Raw genomic sequence first — 20,850 nt, 5'->3', positions numbered from 1 at the left:
ATTTGGAAGGGGAAGAAACCTTTGTTTGATCAGTCTTCTATGTATGTATTCAATTCATCTCTAGCCTAGGGGCACAGATCTCAGATTTTTCATTTCTGCCATCTGACTCTTGCTTTCTAAGAAAGCACATAAGTAGAAGTTTGGCCAGGATTATTAGTAAAACTTTAATGTTTTGGACCCAATCAGTAGGTGTGGGTAAAATTCACAAAGATCAATAGGAAGGGATGTGGCTGAATCATTCAGCAATGAATTTAAATCATTCTTAAAAATTGATATTTTTGTCTTGTTCATCAGATGGCATATGCTTACCCAAACACTACTCATTTTAAGTTGTTAATAAAATACATGCAAATGTTGACTCTGTTATTAATAGGTCATTGAGCTTTCCCCCAAATTTTTCATTGTTTATTTGTTTGTTTTTAATTTTTATTTTTGAAAGTGGGGGAGGGGCAGAGGGTGAGGTTGAGAATCTTAAGCAGTCTCCATGCCAAGTGCAGAGCCTGATGCAGGGCCATCTCATGACCCGAGCCAAAATTAAGAGTCGGACGTTTAACCGACTAAGCCACCCAGGTGCTCCCTTTCTAATATTCTAAAATATTGGGGAGAGGGGCATCTGAGTGGTAGCATCCAGCTCTTGATTTCGGCTTGGGTCATGATCTTGGCATTGTGGGATCAAGCTCCATGTCAGCCTCTGCACTGTGCATGAACCTGCTTAGGATTCTCTCTCTTCCTCTGGCCCTCCGCCCACACCTATCTCCCTGTCGCTTTAAAAAAAAAAATGGTAGAGGTGTTTGACCATTCGCTGTTTTTGTTTTTGATTCATGAAACCAGGATCCAAAGCATCTTTCAGAAGAACTCTGTCTTCCTAACAAACTTACTCTTTCTCCTAGACCTAATAAATAAGTGTAATTACTTGACATAAAGTTCTTCATCTTTTCTCTTGTTCACTTCCTCTTCTGTGTCCTACTACCCAGTGGGTCTACAAAGACTTTTGGTTGCAGGGAACATGAACCAAGGCTTAAGCAAAAGTGGTCGTGTATTTGGCTCTTGTTTAGAAGAGTCTTTGGAAGGGGCTGTCAGGCACAGCTGGACTGAGGACTTTAAGTATTGTCTGCTTTCTCCATGTAGTAGCAGGTCCTGAGTCCTTTTCAGCATCACTATCAGCCAGCCGTGTTTGGGGCACATATCCAGTTCTGCTAGTCTCAGTGTCGGCAGAGGTAGAACACTCCGATTGGTGGACCTGAGTCAGACACACACTGCTGATGGAGGAGGTGGCTCCAAGAGGCAGTTCGGCAGGCAGTAGCCATCTTCTTGACTCCAGTGGCCAGGTGCCTGCTGTGTGCTCTAGTTCCTGGCCCTTAGACATGATGGAGTATGGAAGGGAAGAACTGTGTCCTGTTCATCTCTCTGTTCCCAGCACAGTGATAAAGTATAGGTTCTTCAAAAATGATTGATAAACAGGAGAATAGTGGTTCCAGTCTATTAAATTGGATATTTTCCCCTTTTTTGCCATGAGCTGAAAGGTTTTTGGTTTGACTGGAGGAGCTCCCCTTGGTATTGGGATAATGGTGCTGACCTGGTGAAAATGGCCATTCTGACAAACAAGGAGGCTTAAGAGAAAGGACTAGCCACCTGGGGACAAATCTGGAGAGAAAGCCCATCTTCTGGCAATTTTTGACATTAAAGGCTCTTCCTACTTAAGAGTAATCATTCTAAATACTCTGTTTTTTGCCCTCTTTTTATTCAGAAATGATGGATCAGCCCTTAATCTCAAACAGTTGATTTCCTATTTACTCGGTTCCTGCCCCTCAGTCACTTATGATATGGGCCTCTTGTACACATTTCTAAATCAGAGGACTTTTCAGGGCCAGGAGTAATTCTTGTAAAAGCTTTTAAGTATGAATCAAATAGATAACATTGATGAACCCTGAAGCCAGCTGTTGATTTGAAGTTGTTTCTTTAAAGAAAAGAAAACTTATTTGACAGAACAAAGAGTGGGGAAGGAGGAACAGGAGAAGGAGAAGCAAGCTCCGTTCTCAGCAGGGTTCCTGATGCAGGCCTTGATCCCAGGGACCCCTTGAAGTTTTTTTTTTTTTTTTTTGAGATTATTTATTTGTTTGACAGAGAGAGAGAGAGACAGAGATCTCAAGTAGGCTGAGAGAGAGGGGAAAGCAGGCTCCCCACTGAGCAGAGAACCTGATTCGGAGCTCCATCCCAGGACCCTGGAATCATGACCTGACCTGAAGGCAGAGGTTTAACCCACTGAGCCACCCAGGTGCCCCAAAGTTCTTTCTTAACAGCAAGCAAGAGGCTGGGGAAAACAACCTGTAGGGCCCTTTAGTTCTTTATCTTGTCACCCATAATTGTGCTAACATTCACAGAGTTGAATTCTGGCTTCTTGCAGAAAAGCTTGATACAACAGTGGCCCCTTACAGAAGGGGAGCTCCATGGCAAAAGGATAAGAGCAGGAGGGATCCTTCTTTGCTTATATTTTAACACTGTGTACCTGTTCTATGAAGTTTTACTTAAAAAACAGGAGTCTTTGTAAATGCTTTTGATGATGCTAACACACATGAATGAATGAGTTATTCTAGCTCCAGATGGACAAAATGTTTTTTATTTTTTTTTTAAGATTTTATTTATTTATTTATTTGACAGAGAGAGAGATCACAAGTAGGCAGAGAGAGAGAGAGAGGAGGAAGTAGACTCCCTGCTGAGCAGAGAGCCCGATGCAGGACTCTATCCCAGGACCCTGAGATCATGACCTGAGCTGAAGGCAGCGGCTTAACCCACTGAGCCACCCAGACGCCCCAGATGGACAAAATCTTAAGTGACCTCCATAAGCAAATACATAGAGGGTACCTCCATCTGTGGGAGAGGGCAAAGAGAAGTCCCCAGATCCAATAACAATGCCAATAATTTAATTCTACATCTTTCAGTGTAAACTTTAATTTAGATTCCTCCTAGTTGTTAATCATTTATAAAAAAAAACACATTTTTGTACAACATTTTCTGGTAAGCAGTGTTCAGTATTTATATGCCTGTTTAATTCAGCCTAAGTAGACTTGAGATTTACTCCATGGCTGAAATACCACATTTTATAAATTACAAGTTTCTTGTAACGAAGCTCCTTTATGAACATACTGACATTTCCAGAACTGTAGGTGTATAAACTGGGTGCCTACCATGCAGGGAGGTGCTTAAGACAACTTGTTTAGCCGTGGGTGGTGGGCACTGAGAAAGCCTGATGTATTGCCCATAGGAGAATGAGTTCTCCTTTATCCTTGGCTGCAGTTTAACTCCCTGGGTGCTTTCTGTATGGACTGGAGTCTTCAGTGGTGGCGACATTTCCCAATCATTGTGTATTTGTTTCTGCTGAGATACTCAGCTGCATATAACCAGAAGGCGGGGAAAACCAGTGGCTGCCTTCTGGGCTCATCTCTCTTAAGTGAAGCAGGACTGACTTGAGAAGTTCCAAAAGAACTGCTGGATTTGAGCCCACAAAGAGTTTATGAAATGAATAGAGAAACAAGATGTCTCTTCGCAGACTTGGGCGTTGGTGGGCATCTGTTTTGATGCCTGGGCTCTTCAGAACTAGCCTGCAACATTTGCTGTATTTCTGAAACATTGCTGTCGGGTGGTTCTCTCTCAGTGACCTGGTTGTGGGAAGTTTCATTAAGCAGCAACTGATCTAATACTTTTCAAAAAGATGGTTTAAAACAATTTAGCAATAAAATTTCCACAAAGAATAATGGATCTGTCTTTGAATACACATTAAATTTGTAACCAAAGTGACTTCTGAGTCCACTCGTAAGTAATATGCAGATTGTTGGATGGCAGAAAGTGTGAAGGACACACAGTCATGCTTCTTAGCTGCTGAGGATGGAAAGAGTAAGCAGTGTTTTTTAGTGAAATGCATTTCTTTTTTGGCCTCAGTTATACTTTGTACTTCATGTAGAATATTTTGAAACTTCTCAGTACTGATGACCCATCCAAATTCAGAATTTGTAGGAGTTGTTTGTTTTGGTAGGCTTTACTCTTTTTTCCATTTTTCATAGTTAATATTGATTTTTGGATTAGAATAATAAATGAGGTAACATGGTACTGTATTACATTTGGATTAGTTGATTATGGTTGTACTTACAAATGGTAGTGGTATTATAGAGTAACAGTCTTTATTAATCAGTAAACCAGATTTGTGTGTATTAAACTTTAATTCCTATTGCTTTGGCTTTTGGGTTTGCCACTGGTTTTGGTTTTTGGAACTATTTAATATTCTACAAAATTTATTTGGATTATTACATTGATGATAAATTCTTACCGTATTTTATAGGAAACATTTATGGTCATGTAGAAGCCATACAAATACTAATTTTATTTTAACTTTTGTTTTTTAAGGAACTTGGGGGAAGTGGACCTAAATTTGTGCTTTTAATGTATTAGGTCATTTAAAGAATTTTTCAGTTCCTTCATACATACATGTAAGCTTTTCATTTTTCAAGAGGATCCTCTAAAGTCTGTAACACAGTCATCATCTGCCCTGATGCTGAGTGCCTTTGTCCAGGGGTCCTGCTGGCTGGGGGGCTAGGTACACAACCAGTAGTGTCTTTAGTTTGGATAGTATTTGGAAACACTAAAGGATATTTCTTAGCAGTGTGCAGGACAGTTCCCAGAAAACAAAAACTTCTTTTCCCTGGCACTCAAAATTTTGTGATAATGATGCTGAAATGGTGAACATTTTTCTATTTTCAGAGGCTCAACATCACAAGGAGAAAAGCACTAACTCAATTTTAAGATAATCGGTTGGTATTATTAACCTAATTCTCAATTTTAAAAAAACCAGTTTGGTGATGAACTTAATTAGAATTGTGCCAGATTAGACCCACAGTTGATATATAACATAGAGCACCCTGTTAAAAATAGAAAAGATCAGAGAGCACTTACTTTGCCTGTCTGCTTTAAAAGTAATCGGAACATACTAGATAAGGGTATCTACTCTCCTTCTTTGTCAGCGGGCCAGGGTTTGTGGTCCTACCATCAGTGCAAGTAGGAAATATTACAAGTTGTACGTGTTTTGACTTGACTTAAATTTTTTTTTCCAATAGAAACTATGTTCCAACTTCCTGTCAACAATCTTGGCAGTTTAAGAAAAGCCCGGAAAACTGTGAAAAAAATACTTAGTGACATTGGGTTGGAATACTGTAAAGAACACATAGAAGTAAGTAGCATGCCATTTTTTAAATTTTAACATGACTCAGCTTCTGATCCATTACTTTGTGTCAGCAGCCGGGATTGGTTAATTCTTAGTCGTGATTCTGAATTATAACTGCAGCATTAGCTTCACCCGAGCTTTCTCAGTTGACTTAACTTGCTCCCTTCTCCCTAAAATGGGCTTTTTCATCTTTGCATCATGAAGCAAAAGCAGATCTCCTGGTGAGGGTGTAACATGTCAGACATTTTAGGTGCTTTAAAATTGTCTCTAATTTCACATTCTTAGAACAGCCCCTGGGGGGGGGGGGGGTGTAGGAATTCTTATCTCCAGTTTACAATGAAGAACCAGTAAAGATTTAGGTCCACCTCACAGCTAAGCGTATGGTCGGGTCTGTCTGCCGGCTCCAGAGCCTGTTCTCATTCTGATATGCCTGAGTGTTCTGGTTGACCTTCTGATTGGTGAGGCATGGTGGTTTGGGTGCTTGTTGTCTCTTTCCTTGGGATGAGTATTTGTTGGCCCTTCTGACCCATCATACACTATTATCTTCCCCCTTGTATAACAGTTTGGACTTTTGCAAACTGTTTTTCTGACCTTTTTTCTGAGCTTTGTAGAAGCCCTGTGGGATAGCCAGTGTCCTGGTCTCCTCCTTTTCCAGATCTCATTACTCTAGGTCTTGCGGTTTAGTTGGTCAGAGCCTCTGATTGAAATATTTAAAGGTGTTTTCCCCACTAGCCTTTAAGTTCCATCTGGCCAGGAACCGTAACTACCTTGTCCCTCCGTGTATAACCAGCACCTAGCACAGTGCTGGGTACATAATAGGCATTCAGGAACTGTTTGGATGGAATTGAAAGTTAAAAAGCGATTTCCTTCATGCAACAGATTTTCTTTTCCTGACTCCCATGAATAATACTTGGGGTGGGGGGAGTATTTTCATGAAGACTGAAGCTTCTCCAAAGTGGGCTTCTCTAGTTACGTTATCCCCAGTGTGGAAGTTCACTGCCTCTCCATCCCCTCAAATTCAGGCAGATCTGCCCGATAAAACAGTCCATCTCAGTCCACTTTGCACTCAGTGGAATAATCTGCACAAGACTAAGTAATGCCAATGTTAAGGTGCCTTTTCTCTCCTGCATTTGATGTGTTCCTGCCATTATTACACCGATTACATACTGTGGAATTTATATGTGCTTGATTTTCCCACACTGAACTGTGAACCTTTTGGAGTCCAGGGGAATTTTCTCCTGAGACTTTGTATCTTCCTGGCCTGGGGGGAAACGGGCCATTAAGTTTTTACGTAAGAGTATAAATTTAACGTAGTACTGCTTACTTTTCTTCGGATAGCTTTCTTCCTTTTGTGGGTTTAGAAATCCTGAGTTTTCTTCCCCATCCATTTCTACCCTTTGTCCCCCTCAGAAGCAGAATATCACATCCATGGTGCTGTAAGCAAGCATTGCTAGCTTACACTCCATTCTAATGCTACAACTGAGGAGTTACAATCCTCTCATGAAAGGAGCTTTGGTATTACTTACGTGACTGAAGTTTTTACTTGATTAGAACTTCCAGTGGTTTCCTTTGAAACCTTGCTGACCATTTGGGGAATGTTCAGTTGTTAGGAAATGTTGAATACAACTTCCGTATGCCTTTTTTTTATTTCCTGAGCCTTATCATTCCTAGTTTAGTTCTTGGTGGGATTGGTTTTTCTGTGTGTCTTCCCAGTTCTAGCTAAGAGATGGGATTTTTAAGTAAGGTTGGGCTAGAGTTGATATCACTATGTTTTTGTAAACTTCTTTCACTGTTTTTCTAGGATTTTAAACAGTTTGAACCTAATGACTTTTATTTGAAAAACACTACATGGGAGGACGTAGGACTGTGGGACCCTTCGCTTACGAAAAATCAGGTAAGTGGCGTAGGGGACTTCCCCAGTGGCAGCCTCCTTGCTGTCCTCCCTTGTCGGCTCTAGGCCTCTCACAGTGATGCATTGTTTTGTGGGCAGTAACCTTGTGTGGAAAATGTCAGAGTTGATTATTTCAATTTTGCTAAGCGGCAGGGAGAACTAGGAAGAATCTTTTTTGTCGTTGGACTGAAACTTTAAAGTGTAATAATGGGAAATTTGTTACTTAAATGTTCTAAGGTGTACTGTATATCAGCAGTACTTTTGCTCTTCTGTTTCTGTTTCCGAAACGTACCCTCCAATATTCTGTTCATCTAGACCATCCATCATTTTTTTGTGTCTGTCGCAGTTCATGTTATTTCTGGAGAAAGTGTTTTTTTCTGTGTGGGTATCATCCAACCTCTGGGGTTGCTAAGCCAGCACATGGGGAAGGAGATGGGTGGCTGTATAGGACAGTAGTGACAGAAAGGTGTCACTTAAATTTTTCAAATTGGAATTAAGAACACTCTTAGGTAGTCCAAGGCACCAGTGATGCCAGCAAGTATCAGGAGGTAAAGATATAACAGAGAAGGTGGTACAGGGAGGAGTGATTGTCACGGCAGACTTTATCATTACCTATTTCAGTAGTGACTGTAGTTCTGTAATTATTTTTTTTTTTTAAGATTTTATTTATTTTTTTGACCAACAGAGATCACAAGTAGGCAGAGAGGCAGGCCGGGGAGTGGGGGGTGGCAGGAAGCAGGACCCTGAGATCATAACTTGAGCAAAAGGCAGAGGCTTAACCCACTGAGCCACCCAGACACCCCTAGTTCTATAATTATTGAGCTCTTATACTTGGGCAAAGATTTTAAATTGTGGAAGTACTTTTACTTTTACTGCCTCAGAAATTTGAGAGTATGGTTACCTGGTTTTTTCTTATCCATACCTCAGGAAAAAAATGTATGCACCCAGAAGTCTTCAAATGTAAAAGCCTTCCAGTGGGACATGCCGCTTAATTCGGTTTAACAAATCCCAGAGCTTCACATTCTAACACTGAATAGGGGATTGAGCTTTAAGGAGATGCAGAGTATTTTATTTTGTGTCAAACCAGTATCTGAAACAAAGTAGGTTTCTAGGGAGAAAAGCTAATCTCTTGCCCTGCTTGTGTTTCACTGGTCTTCAAAGGACAAACTGCATAGATGCTAGTGAGCGTAATTCTGAACGTTGCTCTTGGACGCCGGTGTGTCCTGCAATATGTCAGTGGATTTTTCACATCACGCACTCCTCATAGTCTGGGAAATTTTTATTTAACTTCTTAATTTGAATCAAAGCGGCTAGCACTTCATTAGTTCTTTTGAAGCTGCTCTTGCTTGAGAAGAGAGACCGTGGCTTATAGAAGAAAGCCAGCCTTTCACATCAGTAGCTTTTTGATCAGTAATGAAATCTAAATACGACACTGCACTTGGATCAGAGGGAAGAAATGTTTTGAGATTTTTGAAGATTTTTCATGATGGGAGGGAAGAAAGGTGTATCTTTATGTCCTACTGCCTAATGGCACTACAGCACTGAGGGCCCTGACTTTCACAGAATAGTAAATCTGGAACCTTTTGCAAGAGTGAGAGTGATTTCACAGTGTTTATTTTTGTCATTTCTAACTGTAAAATGTTTATCTTTGAAGCCATTTGTCTTTGGCTCCTCTAAAACCAATCAGCAAATATGACTTTGATCTTTTCTAAACATTGAGGGGAAGCTTGGAATGAGGGTTTTTTTTTTTTAATACTCTGGGACTCAAATAAAATTATTTTGGTTAGAACCATTTTCTCATTTGGATTCATATTTTACAATTTAATTTTGAAAAGGAAAAACAATTATATTGATGCATTTGAGTTTCAGGTCTAAAAATAGCATTATATCTCTATTTTAAAAATAGAGAACATCTGGGGGAGAAAATCTAGAACCTGTTACTATCTTTTCTGAAGTGGCATTCTGATTCCAGGTTTTGTCTTTTCTTTAGGACTACCGGACGAAACCTTTTTGCTGCAGTGCTTGTCCATTTTCTTCAAAATTCTTCTCTGCCTACAAAAGTCATTTCCGGAATGTCCATAGTGAAGACTTTGAAAATAGGATTCTCCTTAATTGCCCCTACTGTACCTTCAATGCAGACAAAAAGACTTTGGAAACACACATTAAAATATTTCATGCTCCAAACGCCAGCGCACCGAGTAGCAGCCTCAGCACTTTTAAAGATAAAAGCAAAAATGATGGCCTTAAACCTAAGCAGGCTGACAGTGTAGAACAAGCTGTTTATTACTGTAAGAAGTGCACTTACCGAGATCCTCTTTATGAAATCGTTAGGAAGCACATTTACAGGGAACATTTTCAGCACGTGGCGGCGCCTTACATAGCAAAGGCAGGTGAGAAGTCACTCAACGGTGCAGTCCCTCTAGGTTCAAATGCCCGGGAAGAGAGCAGTATTCACTGCAAGAGATGCCTTTTCATGCCAAAGTCCTACGAAGCTTTGGTACAACACGTCATCGAAGACCATGAACGCATAGGCTATCAGGTCACTGCCATGATTGGGCACACAAATGTGGTGGTTCCCCGATCTAAACCCTTGATGCTAATTGCTCCCAAACCTCAAGAGAAGAAGGGCATGGGACTCCAATCAAGAATTGGTTCCCTTGCTTCTGGAAATGTCCGGTCTTTGCCATCGCAGCAGATGGTAAATCGACTCTCAATACCAAAGCCTAACTTAAATTCGACAGGAGTCAACATGATGTCCAATGTTCACCTACAGCAGAATAACTACGGAGTCAAATCTGTAGGCCAGGGCTATGGCGTTGGTCAGTCCATGAGACTGGGTCTAGGTGGCAACGCACCAGTCTCCATCCCTCAGCAGTCTCAGTCTGTGAAGCAGCTACTTCCGAGTGGCAATGGAAGATCTTACGGGCTTGGGTCAGAGCAGAGATCCCAGGCACCAGCAAGATACTCCCTGCAGTCTGCTAATGCCTCTTCTCTCTCGTCAGGCCAGTTAAAGTCTCCCTCCCTCTCCCAGTCACAGGCATCCAGAGTATTAGGTCAGTCCAGTTCCAAACCCACTGCAGCTGCCACGGGCCCTCCCCCAGCCAATACTTCCTCAACTCAAAAGTGGAAAATATGTACAATCTGTAATGAGCTTTTTCCTGAAAATGTTTATAGTGTGCACTTCGAAAAAGAACATAAAGCTGAGAAAGTCCCAGCAGTAGCCAACTACATTATGAAAATACACAATTTCACTAGCAAATGCCTCTACTGTAATCGCTATTTGCCCACAGATACCCTGCTCAACCACATGTTAATTCATGGTCTGTCTTGCCCGTATTGCCGGTCAACGTTCAATGACGTGGAAAAGATGGCGGCGCACATGCGGATGGTTCACATTGATGAAGAGATGGGACCTAAAACAGATTCTACTTTGAGCTTTGATTTGACATTGCAGCAGGGTAGTCACACTAATATCCACCTCCTTGTAACCACATACAACCTGAGGGATGCCCCAGCTGAATCTGTTGCTTACCATGCCCAGAATAACCCTCCGGTCCCTCCAAAGCCACAGCCAAAAGTTCAGGAAAAGGCAGATATCCCTGTTAAAAGTTCACCTCAGGCTGCAGTACCCTATAAAAAAGATGTTGGGAAAACCCTTTGCCCGCTTTGCTTTTCAATCCTAAAAGGACCCATATCTGATGCACTTGCCCATCACCTACGAGAGAGGCACCAAGTTATTCAAACGGTTCATCCCGTGGAAAAAAAGCTCACCTACAAATGCATCCATTGCCTTGGTGTGTACACCAGCAACATGACCGCCTCAACTATCACTTTGCATCTAGTTCACTGCAGGGGTGTTGGAAAGACCCAGAATGGCCAGGATAAGACAAATGCACCCTCTCGGCTTAATCAGTCACCGGGCCTGGCACCTGTCAAGCGCACTTACGAGCAAGTGGAATTTCCCTTGCTGAAAAAGCGAAAGTTAGACGATGATAGTGATTCGCCCAGCTTCTTTGAAGAGAAGCCTGAGGAGCCTGTTGTTTTAGCTTTAGACCCCAAGGGTCATGAAGATGATTCCTATGAAGCCAGGAAAAGCTTCCTAACAAAGTATTTCAATAAACAGCCCTATCCCACCAGGAGAGAAATTGAGAAGCTGGCTGCCAGTTTGTGGTTGTGGAAGAGTGACATTGCTTCCCATTTTAGTAACAAGAGGAAGAAGTGTGTCCGAGACTGTGAAAAATACAAGCCTGGTGTGTTACTGGGCTTCAACATGAAAGAACTCAACAAAGTGAAGCACGAGATGGATTTTGATGCTGAGTGGCTGTTTGAGAATCATGACGAGAAGGATTCCCGAGTCAATGCTAGTAAAACTGCTGACAAAAAGCTCAGCCTTGGGAAGGAAGAGGACAGCTCCTCAGACAGTTTTGAAAATTTGGAGGAAGAATCCAATGGAAGTGGTAGCCCTTTTGACCCTGTGTTTGAAGTCGAGCCTAAAATCCCCAACAATACCCCGGAGGAGCACATACCGAAGGTCATTTCTGAGGATGCTTTAGAATCTGAGGAGAAGCTAGACCAAAAAGAGGAGGATGGTTCAAAATACGAAACTATTCATTTGACTGAGGAACCGACCAAGCTGCTGCGCGATGCCTCTGACAGTGACGTTGACCACGATGACGCCGTTGAGTGGAAGGATGGTGCTTCTCCGTCTGAGAGTGGCCCCGGTTCCCAACAGGTGTCGGACTTTGAGGACAACACAAGTGAAATGAAAGCGGGAACCTGGTCTGATGAGTCTTCCCAGAGTGAAGACGCAAGAAGCAGTAAGCCAGCTGCCAAAAAAAAGGCTACCGTGCAAGGCGACAGAGAGCAGTTGAAATGGAAGAATAGTTCCTATGGAAAAGTTGAAGGGTTTTGGTCCAAGGACCAGTCACAGTGGAAGAACGCATCTGAAAATGACGAGCGCTTATCTAACCCACAGATTGAGTGGCAGAATAGCACAATTGACAGTGAGGACGGGGAGCAGTTTGACAACATGACTGACGGCGTTGCCGAGCCCATGCACGGCGGCCTGACCGGCGTGAAACTGAGCAGCCAGCAGGCCTGAGTGCCCGGTTCTCCGGCACTAGGGACCAGCTGCCGCCTGGGGCTCGGCTCTGCTCTCGTCCCGGTAGGACTGCAAAGCTGTATTCTGACTGGTACCGCCTTTTGAGCGCTGGGTCACCGGGCTGTGGGGATACGAGGCCACTGCTAATCCCGGTGGTTCTTCCCATGTCTATGACACACGACTGGCTGATCTGGCTTCAGAACTTGCTGTGACAGACACAGTAAATAAATGTGAAAAACCGATAAGCTGGTGGCTCACGAACGCACATGAGGAAAAGCAGAGGTTTATTTTATCTGCCTTCTCAACATTTCTTTCCCTCTGTAAAATGTTTGGTTGGATGATCTGGGGAAGCGTTACCCTGATTGACACGGTAGTGTAGGGCCAACATTCAAGCTACCAGTCCAATGTGTATAGTAGACTTCGGGGAAAATCAATTTTTTTTCATGTATTCATTCTGAATAGTTGAAATGTATATTTGTACAGTCTTTTAGACCTATTCAAGTGATGCCTATGATATTGTTATTGTGTACCCATCTAGATTTGTTTCTTTTTTTAGTGTTGCCCTTGCTGTGTAATAAGCGCTCTATCTAGTTTACCTAGCAAAAGCCTGAAACTGCGCTAGTATGGACTTTTGGACAGACTTAGTTTTTGCACATAACCTTGTACAATCTCGCAACAGAGGCCAGCCACATAAGATATATATCTGGACTCTCTTGTATTATAGAATTTTTCTCGTTCTGAATATCCTTGACATTACAGCTGACAGAAACAAAAACTGGCATTTCAGATCTGTTTTCTGAAATCTTTTAAGCTAAAAATCACATGCAAGAATTGACTTTGCAGCTACTAATTTTGACACCTTTTAGATCTGTATGAAAGTGTGTTGTGTTGAAGCAGCAAACCACTGAGTGCTGCATTTTGGATATTTAGTTTTATCTTTAGTTAAGCACCACCCCGGTGTATTCATTTATACCATCTAATATATGACACACTGTTGTAGTATGTATAATTTTGTGATCTTTATTTCCCTTTGTATTCATTTTAAGCATCTAAATAAATTGCTGTATTGTGCTTAATGTAAATACTTGCTTTATTACAAATTACAATCCTATGTGTCCATTATGTCGTGTGCCAGCCAACGCCATGGCTCACAGAAGACCAAGATGTGCCACTGGCGTTAAGAATGCTTTCTCTCAAGGCACCTGTTAAAACTTCTTTTGGTTTCCTTTTGCCTTTCCCCTTTTTAACTGCAAAAATAAACATCCTTGAGTTTTTCAGTTCCCCTTTTGTCAAGGAGCAGAGCCTGCTTATATATGTAAATGTCTCGATAAAAGGATGTTAACAAACCGGCATTAATTTGCAAGCGGAGTATTAATGCCCTGGCAGTTCTTTCTTCTAAAAGGAAGTAAATGTTAGTTTTCGCCTTACACTGGGAACAATTGTACTACACAGGCAACTACTCTCTGCTTCTGTTGTAATTCTCTAGACCATCTTGCTACTAAGAAGGCTTTGGAGATCACACACCTGAAGGGCCGGTAAGGTCAAAGGAGCTAGTATATTTACTACATCACTCCCAAGAGCAGCTTGGACTAAAGAGTGGAAGCGTATGAGGAGGCAGTATTAGGCGACCGTTTTCAGTAATTACAATGATGGAAAGCTCCAAACCTTACAGAGGGCAGAAGCCGAGCAAGCACCTCTCGGGGACTTTGGTCTAAACAGGTCTTAAGTGGCTAGCTTCCATCATTTTTAAGACTTCTTCCAAAAAACAGCTGTAACAAAAGCATTAACAAGACCAAAGTAAGTTGACCAACCTCCTAAAATGGTGCCGTCCTGCTTCTCAAAAACTACAGGAGCAAGTGCAAGAATAGACCAGGACCTTTAGGGCACTGGGGGCTGGCCTGGAGTTGTCTGTGCTGTAAGGAGGAGAAATTCTATAGACGCCCACTGATGACAGTAAGGACAGGACGTCCCCAAACTAAGATGCCCCAGATGATCACATCAGAAGAACTGGCACTGAGAAAAACTTTTACTTAAGGATTGTAAATAGCAGCTATCCTGAAGCCCTCTCGCCCTTGGGGTGAAATTAGGCTGCCGAATAAATTACTAGGTGGGAAGGATGGAACCCCGGGCTCAGGAGGCCTACGTGGAGTTGTATGGAGACTCGCACACAATAGCGGAGGGGGGGTGTACGTTCCTGGTTGAACATGTGAGCAGAGACATGAGTGTGCTGCCTCGCTAAGGTGGTCAAAAGGGGCATTGTTGGCATTTGGAGAAGAATTCGGCCACCTAAGAACTGGAAACAAAGATCCCCAACCAGCCATGTTGCAGAAGCCCTAAAAGTGTCTCAATAAAAGCCATTGAAAAGAATGTCATTGCTACTGTTTGCTTTTGGAATAATCTGGAAATAAAAGCTGTGGCAACCTGCCACCTTCTAATTAGAGAATGTCTATAAACTGTAGACTGAACAAGTCTGTAAATGTCCTTCCCAGGAGACTCCTTTATGTCCTTCCGATTCTCCTGTGGCCCTGACTTCCAGAGTCTGACCAACCCCCGAGCAGCGGGATTTCTCTCGCTTTTCAGCACATTGAGGCACTTTCTTCTCCCATCGTTGGTCTCCATTGAACAGCACTTTGTCCCCCTCTTAAGAGCTAAGCAGAAAAGGATTTGCCCCTTTGCCCTGTAGTTACGTATCCAACCCAAAGGCCTGCCTGTTTGTAAAGACAGGTTTCAGGAGGGAACAAAACAAGTGCCAGATCTGAAAACCTGTGATGGAGGTGGGGCACCGCCCCAACTGAAACTCCACTGGAAGCCACTCAACTTGGCTTTTGTCAAGTAGGTACTGCTATGTACAGGGGTGGTTTCCCTACCTTGACCCCAGACTGCCAGCATCAAACCCTCGGGACGGAGGCCCCAAAATCCTCTCTCAGGGATTCTGTGCTACTAAAGCTTGAGACTCACTTAATTTGCGTAATAGAAAACACACTCTGTACTGATGAAATTCGGATGTATTAAGTACATGGGTTTGGCAGAGCATCGGGTTAGCCTCTGCCCTTCCTTCGGCAGCGGTCTTTTCTACCCATTGTGACCCTCATTTCTAACCGACCCTATTGCGCACCTGGTCAGCACCAACTGCAAGCCTGTCGCACCGAAATGCCCCCCCCCCCGAAAACAAACTAGAAGAGGGTGCTCGCACCTCTCAGAAACGGCATTCCAACACACCAGTTACCAGTTGGCCACCGTGAAGTGCTCTAGAAAGACATAAAATTCTTGATGGTGCATCCGGTTAGTAAATAAGCTATTTTCTATCAACTACTAGTAGAAGGTCAGCTTGAAAACAGATCCAAATTTGAACCAGAGAAGGGTCACCGTTCTGGAATTCCTGACTACTTCATCAATGGACTCCACTTTAAACAACTGTAACATTCACTAGAACGTAAATCTAAGTGGAATTGCAAATTAGCCGGGAGTTATGTTCAAAAAATTTGTATATAAGGCGAAAGTTGCATGTCCTGGAAGTCCTCCAGTCATGATTTCAAGTGCAAGTAAGAGAAGGACAGAGGAAGGAAGGTCCATAGTCATTTCCAGGGCAGATGACCTATGAATGGAATTAAGGGCAGAATCTTCACTATTTAAACGAGCTGTTGTAGCTATGTGTTTTTCAGAATACGGGATTCTCGGATCTGTGATGGAGGCCAAGCGCCACCACCTGCCCAGCGCCATCAGGCCTCAGAGCTGTAAGGCCGTTTAAAGCTCAGCCGGCTTTTGCATGAGTCTTGCTGGAACTTTATTAAGCTTTTATTACTAAGTGAGGCAAAATGAATATCCTAATAAGCCAACTGCTCAATTTTGGAAACTGATAAGAGATTAGAAATAAAAGGTCTTTCCCAATGTAGTTGTAAGAACTGTACTGGCTGGGACTTGGACTAGAACATGATACTACCTTGTACTGAGGGTATGTGAAGCGGCCAGACATGAGAGCCTGGGGATTAGTGGTCAAGGCCCTACATGGCTTGCTGGTGGCTGCCTCTGCTGGCAAGGCTAGCTAAGTGGGGTTCCCTGGGAAGAGGGAACCAAGAGAGGCTCAAACACAGAGCTCTGTCCTTCAAGGACCCATCCTCCAGGCCAGGGGCAGGACTACACCTTTCCTAGGAGCTCAGCACACACAAGTACTTTCCGACATCCCTGAAGTGTTCCTGGGACTAGTAGGATAGGTACTAAATTCCAAGATAATTTAAGTCCTCAAAATAGTCCTGCCCTAGTGCCCCAATACCCCCCACCCCCAACAACAACAACAACAACAACAAGTCCTGTGAAGGCAATATCAGCTCCAGGTTTGAGAAATGAACTTGTCCTAAGATCCCAGCTGGCAGAGGAGAGATAGATGCTGACTCGGACCCAGGACATCTGAGTCCCCAGCCACTGGCACTCCAACTGCACCACGCAGCCTTAACCTGGGCTACAAAGGAGCCTCTTAAAGCCTTTCCCCGCTGCGAATGCAGACACACAAGCCCCATCTCTAAACCACACATGCTTTTCCCAGTGCATCATCTCCCACACTACTCTTTCTCACTGCCGTCTTGGTCATCTAACAACTGCTTTATGTACTTCGTATGTCTCAAGGGCCCTTTTTAAGAAGGAAAACTTTGTTTCTACAAGAAAGGACAGGCAGCAGAATTTGCCATTAATGAAGACGTCCATAAAAATAAATACAACACGTTAGATGAAAACTTCACCACCTGTTATTGCCTGCTGAAGGCTGTGAGCCTGAGTCTGGCTCTGCTTGTTAAAAAGGAAAACCAGAGGGATTCAAGGCACACAAAACGAAAATGAGACTTCTTCCCTGGCCCAGACAAGACTGAAAGAATTGGGGGAGCCGCGTGTCTTGGTGTGATTTATGTCTCCTAGTGCATTCCGAGGGGCCCTGAAGAGCCCAGGAGCAGCTCTGGCTCACAGTGCTTCCCAGGGAAGTCCTTGCCCATCAGTGATGACCTTACTCTCCTTACCCAGCTTCAGACACCTTTTTTATGAATGGGACTGTCACTGCCAGGGAACAGGAGTTCCAACTCAGACTGTGTGGATAAAGGGGACACACAGATAACAGCTATGCTCGGTGGCGTGGGCAAGGGCTCGGGTCCTCTGCCCTTCCTCCCGCCCACATGATCACTCTCATCCTAGGCCGGTCCCCTGGTGTCCACACGGGGCTTCCCATTCACCTTCCCTCACTACTGAACAAGAGTCCTGACCTTGAGCCAAGCGGACCATTCCTGAGCTGGTCTCTGTGGCTGGAGGGCTCGGGTCAGAGCTAGCTCGGTGAGTCCCTGGGAGCTCAGAGACCCTGACTGGCTTCGATCAGTCAGCACCCATCTCTGGGGCTGGGGTGGAATCTGTTCAACACAAACCAGAAACCAGCTCACACCCAATCCCGCGCCACACGCAGGACGGTGGGAGGCGGACGCTGAGGCCCCTACGCCCTTCAAAGGAAAGCAAGCTCGTGCCGAATGTGAGACCGAAGAAGCCGTGTCTGCTGGAACGCAGGTAGCCAGTCGCTGTAAACCTCCTGTTCTGCCACCGCGGCAGTGCTGGGCGCCCACAGCTTGAAATGCCCGGGGGAGTTGTTCTGAGCCCCTCCCCCGCCTGGGGGGGGTTGGTCCCGTGGCCCAGGTGATTTCCTCTGTGCCGCCAAGACTGGGAAGCCCTGTTTTAAAGACACTTAAAGACACGCACGTGAATGTGGCCTACAGCCCGAGCCCTCCCCTGAGTCACACCCTTGCTGCTGGGCGCTTCCTATGTAAGACCATTTGTTCTATTTCTCCCCATTCAACAAACACCAGCTGGACAACCGAAGAACCCCCAACTCTACAGTCAGAGAGGCGACCTGTGTGCAGAAACCAATTGAAAATGATTTTTTTCCAGTTTATTTCTATACCCAATGTGGGGCTCAAACTTACAACCCTGAGATCAAGAGTCACATGCTCCACCAACTGAGCCAGCCAGGACCCCGCCCCCAACTTTTTAAGTTATCACCACACCCAATGTGGGGCTCGAACTCATGACCCTGAGATCAACAGATTCTCCACTGATTGAACCAGACAGGGGCCCCTGCAGAAACCCACTTCCCATGTGCAAGCAAATGCCCCAGCTCCTCCTGGGGTCCCTGTGGGGGACAATGAGGAGACCGTGGGCTCCCTGGGTTGGGGTCCTGTTGCCCCTGCCCCCCACCCAGCCCCAAGTCCTCGGCTCTTTCACTGATGAGCTGATGGAAGAAACACACAAACCTCGTTCTCAGGCACGTCCAGCTCTGCTCCCTCTCCTCCGTGGGGGGCCCGGCTCCCCAGTAGAGTGGCGAGGACGAACCCCATAACCAAGTCCTTCCGGGGGAGGGGCCACCTGCCACTGTCAGATGTGGCACCGCGGGGCCGCCAGCAGCCTGTCCTGACTCCAGACCCGGGGCCGCTCAGTCCCCCCTCGATGCCCTCCTCACCCTCGGCCCACGTGTGGCCAGCAGCGCCTGGGCCCTAAGTCCCCGCACGGAGGCCCACGCAGCCTCCGCCCCACAGCCACGCCGCGCCACCCACAGGCCTCAACTGTGTCCAGCTGACCTTGCCTGGGAAGAATGTGGACGCTTCGGAGGCCACAGCGGGCCCGCAGGCCTCACAGAGCAAAGTCTATAAAGCGGCCGAGACAGAATTGCTGTGAATTCTTCCAAAGCCAAGGACGGTCGTGCCCTTGCCCAAGAGACAAAGCGGGCCAAGCACACCTAGGAGGCTTCCCAGAGCCCCGTGGCCTTGGAGGGCCCCTCTGCAAACCTCCCCCCGACCACGCCCCGCTACTATCCGAGCTTCTGCCTGAGCCTTTCTCTGTCACCACCAGGCAGCTAAGCCACATCGACACCCAACACGGGGCCTGTACTCACCACCCTGAGCCCCGGCGTTGCGTGCTTTACCAACTGAGTCAGCCAGGTGCCGTCACCAGGCAGCTCTTTAAGCAAATTCTTCAGCCCTTATTCAAGCTGTGGACCAACTAAAAACAATAAAACTTTCTGCAGAAGGGGAGGAAAGAAAGATGAAGTGAGATTTTGCTCTAAGATGGGGAGGAAAACCCCCGCTGCGTCCAGGTTCCTGGGTCAACAAAGCCTCCCCAGAGAGCCGGTAATCCTATCAGTAGACGCCTTTTGGGGTGTCTGCCCAGTCTCTAACCCTGCTCTCTGAGAACTCCCCTTTACAGCCCAAGGAGAGCTTTCGTCTCACATGGATGTTCGACTTTAGCAGACGCTTTCTTCTGCATCTGTGGAAATGACTGTGTGGTTACTGGCCTTTAGGAACACAGCGGGTTACACTGATTGATCTGCAGATGTTAAACCGACTTTGCATTCCTGGGAGAGATCCCACGTGGTCGTGAGGTATAATCCATTTTCTACGTTGCTGGGTCCAGTCCGCCAATATATTTTTTTAAATTTATTTCTTTGAGAGAGAGAGAGAGAGAGGAGGAAGCAGGCTCCTCGTTGAGCAGAGAGCCCGATGTGGGGCTCGATCTCAGGACCCTGGGATCATGACCTGAGTCGAAGGCAGAGGCTTAACCCACTGAGCCACACAGGCGCCCCCGCCAATATTTTGTTGAGAACTTTTGCATCTGTATTCGTGAGGGATATTGGTCTCTAGTTTTCTAGTTTTCTTCTGACTCGATTTCAGTCACTTCCAAAAGGAGGGCCATGGAACGCACTCATTCTGCAGTAAGACCGCACCCCCCTGGCCCAGGAAATTTGGAATGGGGGCACCGAGATGCTTGCTGGTGGGCCAGTGGCTAACTACACATAATGCTGTCACAATGGCAGCTGTCACTTCCCCCCAGCTGCATTTCTTCACATACTCCGTATCCTTGCAGTAAATTCTCCGTGTCAAAGGGCCTCCGGTTCTAAGGCTCCCAAATGCAGATGCCCACAGGGGCCAGGCAGATAAAATAAATCAGCGGAACAGTTGGGATACCAGAGAAACCTGGAAGAGCATGGCCGTCTAAAGCGACTCGGCTTTGGTTCATCAATTCTGACAACGATGTGAGCCTAGTAGTGCCTTATATTCCAGTTTTCAAAGACACGTGGGAAATCCAGCTCTTTCTGTCAACTGTCCTCATTTTTAATTGTTGGCAACTGATTTTGGTTAATTTTTTTTGAAGAGGTAAACACCAAAATAACAAAAAGGATAAAAAAAAATTGGAAACATGAAAAGTCTACTTCTCTCTCACTACGAGAGACTCACTGTTCTCAGATTTCTATGCACCCTTCCAGGGAATGTCAATGCCTTTCTCACACAGACGGTAGCATATCGTGTGCAACTTCTCTGCACCTTGGCTTTCATGTGTTGGTGACATTTCCAAACTGGCTCATGAGGAACTCCTAACTCATTTTTACAGCTTCATAGGATTCCATCCATCTGTGCATGTGGACGTACTAGGACTGAACCAATCCCACTACTGATAAACACTTAGGTGCCTTCCAGTCTTGGGTTATTTCAACACATGGACAATCACTGTTTGGGTTTATCATTTCTCTCGTGTGTGTCTATTAGGAGGCAAAATCCCTAGAGGTAGAATAACAGGTCCAAGGGCATAAACATTTCTCATGTGGATCGGTGATGCCCATGGCCCTCGTGA

General features: G+C 44.9%; 1 protein-coding gene across 4 annotated transcripts in view; it reads left to right on the top strand.

Moving 5' to 3' along the window:
* The window catches only part of ADNP (activity dependent neuroprotector homeobox), a 31,221-nt gene extending 17,941 nt beyond the window's left edge, over positions 1–13,280 (top strand). For 3 of the 4 annotated variants that reach the window (XM_059407228.1, XM_059407226.1, XM_059407227.1), the window contains 3 exons: positions 5,106–5,218; positions 7,014–7,106; positions 9,094–13,280. In XM_059407228.1, the coding sequence (XP_059263211.1) occupies positions 5,111–5,218; positions 7,014–7,106; positions 9,094–12,204 (3,312 nt within the window). In that variant the 5' untranslated portion in view covers positions 5,106–5,110 and the 3' untranslated portion in view covers positions 12,205–13,280. Of the gene's footprint in view, positions 1–4,733; positions 4,803–5,105; positions 5,219–7,013; positions 7,107–9,093 lie in introns of those variants that run through there. The other variant, XM_059407229.1, reaches the window with a different exon arrangement.
* Positions 13,281–20,850: the final 7,570 nt, after the last annotated feature.

The sequence above is a fragment of the Mustela nigripes genome, chromosome 7 (assembly GCF_022355385.1).
Source record: "Mustela nigripes isolate SB6536 chromosome 7, MUSNIG.SB6536, whole genome shotgun sequence".
Lineage (NCBI taxonomy): Eukaryota > Metazoa > Chordata > Mammalia > Carnivora > Mustelidae > Mustela > Mustela nigripes.
The sequence above is the reverse complement of the archived record's forward strand: the minus strand, read 5'-3'. Positions and strand labels throughout refer to the sequence as shown.